Source organism: Chlorocebus sabaeus, chromosome 6, assembly GCF_047675955.1.
Source record: "Chlorocebus sabaeus isolate Y175 chromosome 6, mChlSab1.0.hap1, whole genome shotgun sequence".
Lineage (NCBI taxonomy): Eukaryota > Metazoa > Chordata > Mammalia > Primates > Cercopithecidae > Chlorocebus > Chlorocebus sabaeus.
In genome coordinates, this window is record NC_132909.1 from 17891551 (window position 1) to 17900646 (window position 9096).

The 9096-nt window shown below is 49.9% G+C and overlaps 1 protein-coding gene across 1 annotated transcript; it reads right to left on the reverse strand.

Moving 5' to 3' along the window:
- Positions 1-5088: 5088 nt before the first annotated feature.
- ERICH4 (glutamate rich 4) lies at positions 5089-7500 on the reverse strand. The gene is made up of 2 exons (XM_007996906.3): positions 6541-7500; positions 5089-5858 (listed from the first exon to the last, which is right to left on the reverse strand). Exons 1-2 carry the CDS (start codon positions 6712-6714, stop codon positions 5637-5639), a joined length of 396 nt encoding a protein of 131 aa, XP_007995097.1. The 5' UTR covers positions 6715-7500; the 3' UTR covers positions 5089-5636.
- Between the last annotated feature and the right edge of the window lie 1596 nt (positions 7501-9096).

The window sequence follows — 9096 nt, forward strand, 5'->3', positions numbered from 1 at the left end:
ACCCACACGAAATGATGTTCTTGTGGTTTTGGAGTCAGAAGTGTCAACGGACGGTGCTGGCAGGGTTGTGCTGACCTGGAGGCCTCAGGGGAGCATCTGTGCTGCTTCTCCACCTTCTAGAGGCTGCTGCGTCCCTTGCTCCAGCCCCTTCCTGACACCACTCACCCTCGTACTTCTGTTATCACATCCTCCCCTTTTCTGTGTTCAGGGCTCCCTCTGTCTCTCTTGCAAGCACACTTGAGATTCCATTGAGGGTCACCCACATAACCCAGGAGAATTTCCCCACCTCAATATCCTTAACTTCATCCCATCTGCAAAGCCCTTTTGCCATAAAAGTTACCATTCACAGGTTCCAGGGATTGTGACATGGGTAGCTTTAGGAGTGATTATTCAGCCCATAACACTGCCTGTCTCCTGCTCACCAGAACTTGGAGTTTCTGTCTCAACAGGAGCCCCCTGTGTGGGAATAGCCTGTCTCAACGACACCCGCTATAGGGACCGGCTTCCTCAAAGGACCTCACAGTCCCGTCCCACCCCTGTGTACGGTCTTCGCCTTGGCTGGAGGGGCTGCAGCGGTGTGTCTTGGCGCCACCTTGTGGAGATAGGGCATCACAGCAGGTTGGAGCCCAGTAGAAGCACAACCAAGCCCCATGGGTAAAGTTTAAAATTTTCTGGCCGGGCGCTGTGACTCACGCCTGTAATTCCTGCACTTTGGGAGGCCGAGGCGGGTGGATCACACGAGGACAGGAGTTTAAGACCAGCCTGGCCAACATGGTGAAACCCCCTCTCTACTAAAAAATACAAAAAAATTAGCCGGACAGCTGGTGCACGCCTGTAATCCCAGCTACTCGGGAGGCTGAGGCACGAGAATCGCTGCAACCCGGGAGGCAGAGGCTGCAGTGAGCCAAGATCACGCCACTGCACTCTAGCCTGGGCGACAGAGCGAGACTCTGTCTCAAAAAAAAAAAAAAAAAAAAAAAAAGAGAGAAGAGAAAACAATGGCGAATTTGTTTCTGTTTGAGCTGAGACATCCATCTTCTCCTGACTTCGGATATTTGCCCTCCTGGTTATGAAACCTTCAAACTTGAACTGAATACACCACCAACTTTCCCAGTTTCCAGCTTGCAAACGGCAGATCGTGAGACTTCTCAGCTTCCATAATTACATGAGCCAATTTAAATATACAAATGGGGTTCTACAGAAAAACAGCATAAATTATATAGATACCTAACTTATACGTACATATACCTAAATTATACGTATAATTAAATTAAATTATACTTTAAATTAAATTATATGTATAATTATATATATAATTTATTCTGTTTTTCTGGAGAACCCTGACTGATACAAATGTTGAGCATCTTTTCATCTGCTTATTGACTTAATAACGTGTATATCTTCTTTGGGGAAATGGCTATTCAAGTTCTTTGCCCATTTTGTAACTGAACTATTAATATTTTTCTTTATATTGTTGAGTTGTAAAGGTTCCTTATATATTCTAGATATTAGAGCCTTATCAGATATATTTCTGCAACTATTTTCTCCTAATGTATAGGTTGCCTTTTTCTTTCTTTTCTTTTCTCTCTCTTTTTTTTTTTTTTTTCATTGAGACAGTCTCACTCTGTCACCCAGGCTGGAGTGCAGTGTGGCATGATCTCAACTCACTGCAGACTCGACCTCCCGGGCTCAAGCAATCCTCCCACTTCAGCCTCCTGAGTAGCTGAGGTTACAGGCACTTGCCATGGCACCCAGCTAATTTTTGTATTTTTTAGTAGAGCTGAGGTTTCGCCATGTTGCCTAGGTTGGTCTTGAACTCCCTGACTCAAAGTGATCTGTCAGCCTCGGTCTCCCTAAGTGCTGGAAGTGTGAGCCACAGTGCCTGGCAATCTATTTTCAATAGTGTTTTTTTTTTTTTATGTATACACAGGTTTGGAATTTTGATAATGTTCAATTCATCCAATTTTTTTTTTTTTTTTTTTTTTTTTTTGTTCTTTCTACTGGACCACCACTCTTGAGCCCTCTAATCCAACCTCCACTCGGCAGCCAGAGGGAGCTCTCTAAATGTAGTTACTGTCTCCCTGCTCCACCTGCTCAAAGCCGTGTCACATTTGTGATTTAGAACAGTATTTCTCAAACCTAATTTGCGAAGGCAGCAGGTGGAACTCTTCTTATGCACAGAAGCTGATTTGGTTGGTCTGGCATGGGTCTGGGAGTGAGCACATCTACCAAGCGGCTACTGGGGTAGCTTGTGTTTTCCACTGATGATCTCAGCAGTGTTTCCTGTCCCACATGCTCCTCTAGAACACTGTACTCGCCCATGAAAAGGTGGAGTCTATTTCCCCTTCCTTTATTTATTTTTTTTTTGAGATGAAGTTTTGCTCTTGTTGCCCAGGCTGGAGTGCAATGGCACCATCTCGGCTCACCGCAACCTCCGCCTCCTGGGTTCAAGCGATTCTCCAACCTCAGCCTCCCGAGTAGCTGGGATGACCAACATGTGCCACCATGCCCAGCTAATTTTGTATTTTTAGTAGAGATGGGGTTTCTGCATGTTGGTCAGGCTGGTCTCGAACTCCCGACCTCAGGTGATCCGCCTGCCTTGGCCTCCCAAAGTGCTGGGATTACAGGTGTGAGCCACCACACCCAGCTATTTCCCCTTCCTTTGAACCTGATCAGGACTTTGCAATGGCATCAACATGGTGAGAGTGACCCTGCATGGCTGATGAGGCTGGGTTACACAAGGCGATGTGGCTTCTGACTGGCTCCCTCTCAGGATACATGCCCTTGGAACCCATTCTCTAAGCTCCTTGGGAGCCCAACCTAGCCCATATGGAGACAAGACAAGAAGAGAAACAGAGGCCCCCCAGCCCTCAGCCAGCATCAGCTGCCAGACAGGAGAGCAAATGCGCCTTCAGTGATTCTAGCTGAAGCCTCAGACCGCATGGAGCAGAGATGAGCAAAATGCACACTGTCACTGTTTTGAAACAACAATGTTTGGGGGCTGTTTGTTATGTAGCACTAGACAGCTGTAACAATGCTATTACTGCTGTGTTCCATGAATGACTGCACTTTGAGTAGCAGGGGGCTAGATCACTAGATAACCCCCATGGCTTCTGTATATGCTATTTTTCTACTTTTATATTCTTTTCTTTCACTTTTTTTTTTTTTTTTTTTTTTTGAGACAGAGTCTCACTCTGTTGCCCAGGCTGGAGTGCAGTGGTATAATCTTGGCAGACTGCAACCTCCACTTCTCCAATTCAAGCAATTATTGTGCCTCAGCCTCCTGAGTAGCTGGGACTATAGACATGCACCGCCACGCCTGGCTAATTTCTGTATTTTTAGTAGAGATGGGGTTTCGCCATGTTGGCCAGGCTGATCTCAAAGTCCTGACCTCTGGTGATCCACCCGCCTTGGGCTCCCAAAGTGCTGGGATTACAGGCGTGAGCCACCATGCCTAGCCCCATTCCCTTTCTTTACTTGGCTCATTTTTCCCTGTTGCCTCAGTTCTCCTCTAAGATCACTTTCCTGACATTTCAGCCTGGGCCTATTGCCTTCCCTGGGTCCCCTCAGCCTCCTGCGCCTCCATCATCTCAGCCCTGATCCCTCAGATTATACTTCCTCTGTCCCCACTCTGACCATCTTGGCTGTCCCTGGGTAGGGATGGGTATCTTCTCCCACTGATCTGGGAGACCCAGTCTGCCTGGTGCAGACTTGGTCACTGCTGGAAGGAGCTCAGTTAGTGTGGTGCTGAGGACAGCACTGGTGGGGCTGGTCCCCTTCACCCAAACTCCCACTCTCTTCCATAGATTTCACCTCTGTGGCCCAGGCCATCGCTTAGGGCAACTCTGCTTAAACATCGAGTCCATCCTCCATTCTGTTCTTGAATAGGGAGCACCTGTTACACCAGCCTCTCCCTTGTACCCTCCACTCATGTCTTTCTCCCCAAGAGACACAGGACCCCGGCACTTGTGAAGCATGACCCAGATCCTGGGGCTGTGGCATCCAACATCCTCATTCCCTATGACTCCTACTGTCTAGATGTAGCTGCCAAGAGACCCCCAGACTCCCCGGGCCTCTGTCTAGAATGCCAAGAGAAGGCGAGAACGCCGTGCCACTGCATGCTCTGTGGGGTCTCCTTCCCCCTTCCCTGGCTGCTGGGCGTGACTTCAATGTTCTCCCCAACCCCCAAACAGCAGTACTGATACCAGCTGCAGACCTGGCTCAGGTTAGCTAATGAGGACCAGGCTGGGAATGAAGCCTGAATCCCTAAACCCCAGTCCTGCACCCCACCCCAATCCTGGGGTTTCCACCGGACAAAAGGAAGCAGCTTGGTTTTCCGTTATTTTTGTTTTGAGGTAGAGTATCTCTCTGGCTCCCAGAGTGGAGTGCAGTGGTGTGATCTTGGCTCACTGCAGCCACCACCTCCTGGGTTCAAGCAATGCTCATGCCTCAGCCTCCCCAGTAGCTGGGATTACAGGTGTGCGCCACCACACCCAGCTAATTTTTGTATTTTTGGTAGGGACGGGGTTTCACCATATTGGCCAGGCTGGTCTCAAACTCCTGACCTCAAGTGATTCCCCAGCCTCGGCCTCCCAAAGTGGAAGTGGCTTATTTTTAAGGAGAAAACTCCCATGGAAAGGAATCAGCACCTCCTCTGTCAATGTTTCACTTCTCTGAAAAGACCCGCACTTCCAACTACAAAGTGCTTTGTAAACACAAGAATGAGGCTGGGCGAGGTGGCTCATGCCTGTAATCCCAGCACTTTGGGAAGCTGAGGCGGGCAGATCAGGAGGTCGGGAGTTTGAGACCAGCCTGACCAATATGCTGAAACCCCGTCTCTACTGAAAACACAAAAATTAGTTGGGTGTGGTGGCGCGTGCCTGTAATCCCAGCTACTCAGGAGGCTGAGGCAGGAGAATAGCTTGAACCCAGGAGGTGGAGGTTGTAATGAGCCGAGATCACACCACTGCACTGCAGCCTGGGCAACAGAGAGAAACTCCATTTCAAAAAAAAAAAAAAAAAGAATGAGAACACATGGACACAGGGAGGGGAACAGCACACACAACAAAATTTAAAAACAGGCGAAAATAATTTTAGTAATATTTTTACTACTACTGATATGATCAAAATATTATTATTTCAACAAGTAATTAATCTAAACATGATTGAGATGTCTTATGTTATTTTCATCATACTAAGCCTTTAATATTTGTTGTGTATTTTACACTCACAGCACATCTCAATTTGGACGCCCCATGTTTCAAGCACTAAATAGCCATGTGCGTCCGCTGTCCGTCTACCATACTGGACAGCGTTGATCTGAAATCCCATCTGTATGTATCACCATCACATTTGCAGAGACCCCATCTCAGCAGCACAGCTGAGGCTCATCTGCAAAAGCACCTGCAACTTCTCTACAACCTCCCACATCACCTCCAAACACATCCTCATGTCATCTGCCAACACACCCATAGCTCACAGGCCAATGTCTAAATCTCATTGCAGGCATCTTCAGAGAAAGCACTTACTAAAGGGGTATACTTGATTCCACATCTGATTTGACCTGCAAATCTCCCCTCCCCTTTGCATACATTTGCATCTAATTTGTATGTCAACCTAAATGCACTGGCAGAGCCTCAGATCATCATCTCAAAGTCAGGGGGGTGTGGGGCTGGGCAGGCCTCCAGGTGTTCCTCCTCCTCCTGCTTCCACTGGGGCTCTTGATCCTCCTCCTCTTCCTCGCTGCTCTCCTCCTCCTCCTCCAATATGGTGACCAGTTCCTCCCGCAGTGCCCCTATCTCCAGCCCCAGGCTGCACAGCTGTCCCAGCAGCTGGACATCAACTCGGCGCAGGTTCTCCTGCCGGTAGGAAGGGGACGTCACAGGGATGCCACCCCAGAGAGCAAGGGTCTCGCCAGGGCCTGGATGAGAGCAGGTCCCAACTCATGTCCTGGCCATGGTGCCTGGGCAGGGTCCTCACCGTGCCCGTGGATCCTAACTGCCTTCCTGCTTCTCAGAGTGTATCTTGATCTCTAACTCTGTCTCTGTCTTTGTCTCTCCATTTCATTGTCCCTGACTTCTCTCTCTGTTTCTCAGTAATATGTCTCCTCCCCCTCTTATCTATCTCTGTCCCTGTTTCCCTTTGTCTGTCTCTGTCCCCATTTATTTTTTGTCTTTCCACGCCCCTGTCTCTCTGTCTCTGTTTTGCTATTTCTCTGCCCCTGCCTTTGGCTCTCTTTCTCTCGCTCGCCCTGTCTCCACCCTCCTCAACTTTCTCAAATTCAGTCTGAGTCCCTCTGTCTCTGTTCCTGCTCTTAGTCTCTGCTTCCCACCCCTGTCCCTCTCTTTTGGGATCTCCCTGTCCCACCTCTGTTCCCGTCCCTCACTCTATGTCTGTCTTTCTGTCTGTACGTGCCTCTCATGTCTCTGCTTCTGTCTCTCAGATTCTGTCTTTCAATCTCCGGCCCTCTCTATTTTCGTTCATTTCCATTCATTCTCATTTACTCTCTCTCTCTCTTTCCCTTCCAAACCCCTCACTCACCAGCTCCTCCCTGATCCACAGCAGACTATCCCAGGCACCTCCAGTGTCTGTCCCTGCAGTCCTGAGGGTCTGACCAGGGATTTCCACTGGGGGGACCTCCCTCAGGGCCTGGGGGGGTGGGCCCAGCCCCGGAGGCACCAGTCCAGCCTGACTCAGCTGCCTCCACAGCTCCATGGTCTCTGAGCCATGGCTGCCAGGAGCAGGAAGTAGCAAGGTCCAGGGTGGCCCGGTCCCCCAGGGAGCTGTGTGCGTGGTGGAGAGTAAAGGGCAGAGGGAGTGGGGTGGGGGTTCCTGGCGAAGGTATCCCAAAGTCCACTCTTCAGAGAAAATCAGCTGGCCTTGTGCTTTTGTTTTTCCTTCTGAAGTCTAACCTCAACTCTGCTTAAAGGATTCAAACACAGTCTCTTGCAGAGGTCAAACTCTGCCCCTCCCTGCCTATCTCAGGTCTGACCCCTCAGGGGCGCTCAGTGTCTGTAGATGCCTGGCACCCTCTGTCATTCCACCTGCCCCCCACCACCTCTCCAGCCTCTCCTCAGCCTCCATTTGACCTCTGGCTTCCCCATAGCTTGGTCCTTGCTTGTCCTCTCAGCGCAGGTCATCCCAGGGCTTTCCCACCAGTGTGCCCTTGGGGGCAGGAATGGCTCCCAGGGGCACCAACAGAGCAATCCCTCAGCTGGAGTGCCTGTGTCCAGGCTGCTGGCCTAGGGCCGAGCAGCCAATTCTGCTGACCCTGGACTTGCCTATGGGTATATCATCCTTGCTGAGGGTGGGGCTTCTGCTGTGGAAAAGTCTGGGAAGCACTGCAGGCCTCTCTCGGCCTTGAACCCTTCCTTCAGACCCAAGGTGCTTATATATATATATAATGGTAGATCACGAGGTCAGGAGATCTAGACCATCCTGGCAACAGGGTGAAACCCCGTCTCTAGTAAAATACAAAACATTAGCCAGGCATGCTGGCAGGCGCCTGTAGTCCCAGCTACTCTGGAGGCTGAGGCAGCAGAATAGCTTGAACCCAGGAGGCAGAGGTTGCGGAAAGCCGAGATCACGCCACTGCACTCCAGCCTGGCGACAGAGCAAGACTCCATCTCAAAATAAATAAATGAATGAATTAATTAAATTATATAGATAATTTTTTTTTTTTGAGATGGAGTCTTGCTCTGTCACCCAGGCTGGACTGCAGTGGTGCAATCTTGGCTCACTACAACCTCTGCCTCCCGGGTTCAAGCGATTCCCCTGCCTCAGCCTCCTGAGCAGATGGGGTTACAGGTGCACACCACCACATCTGGCTAATTTTTGTATGTTTAGTGGAGACGGTGTTTCACCATGTTAGTCAGGGTGGTTTCAAACCCCTGACCTCAGGTGATCTGCCTACCTCGGCCTCCCAAAGTGCTGGGATTACAGGCGTGAGCCACCAGTCCCAGCCAATTTCATGTATATGTCACTGGCTTCCAAATGTTTGGCCTCAGTCCTGATCTCTCCCTTGAGTTCCACACCCTAATTCTGCAGCCCTGATGAAGGGCAGGTGAGTCCCCAAATTGGGGCTTAGCCCTGGAGGTTTCTTGGCTCCACTCAGCCAAGAATTCAAGAGCAAGGGAGCAAGCCGTGGAAGAAAGCAGGTTTACTGAAGCGGCTGTGTACAGCAGAAGGACAGCTCCTTGCAGAGTAAGGCTACCCAGAGTAGCAGCACGTGGGCTGTTGGCTGGCAGTATTTATACTCACTTTTAACTGTATGCAAATTAAGGGGTGGGCTATTCAGAAATCTAGGAAAGGGGTGGTAACTTCTGGGTGTTGCCATGGCATTTATAAACTGTCATGGCGCTGGTGGGAGTGCCTTAAGCTGATGAGCAGTGAGGGCAGCTAGAGGTTGCCTTTATGTCATTTGCTGGTTCCAGACACTTTATTTATTCTATCCTGTCAGGACCAGGAAATAAGTCCTGCTGCTCCTCTACTTCAGCTCCACCAGGGTGTCTCAGACACCTCCACGTGAATGTGGTCAACACAGAACTCTCAGTTGGGAGCCCCATCATTGGATGCATTTCCTGTTGCTGCTGTAACAAATGACCACAATCTTAAAACAACACAAAGTCACCGTTACAGTTCTGGAGGTCAGAAGTCTAAGGTGGGTGCACAGGGCTGGGTCCCTTCTTGAGTCTCTAGAAGACTGCCTATTCCTTAGTCTCTTCCAGCTTCTGGAAGCCACCTGCCTTCCTTGGCTCTTAGCCCCTTCCTTCATCACCCTGACCTTCTCTATCTATGATCATCACATCTCCTGTTGATGCTGACCCTCCTGTCTCCCTCTGAGAGGCCCCTTGTGATTACATTGGACCTACCCAATTGCCCATGGTAAGGGTAATCTCCCATCTCAAGATTCTTAACTTTGTCACGTCTTCAAAGTCCCTTTTGGAGACAGAGTCTCACTTTGTCACCCAGGCTGGGGTGCAGTGCATAATCTCGGCTCACTGCAACCTCACTGCAACTTCCACCTCCTGAGTTCAAGCGACCCTGCCACCTCAGCCTCCAGAGTAGCTGGGATTACAGGCCTGCACCACCACACCC

Bases quoted from the DNA above. Each gene is read 5' to 3' on its own strand.
- ERICH4 (XM_007996906.3), bottom strand. From the start codon at position 6,714: ATGGAGCTGTGGAGGCAGCTGAGTCAGGCTGGACTGGTGCCTCCGGGG. The intron at 5,859-6,540 runs GTGAGTGAGGGG...TCCTACCGGCAG, and splicing joins TGTGGATCAGGGAGGAGCTG to GAGAACCTGCGCCGAGTTGA.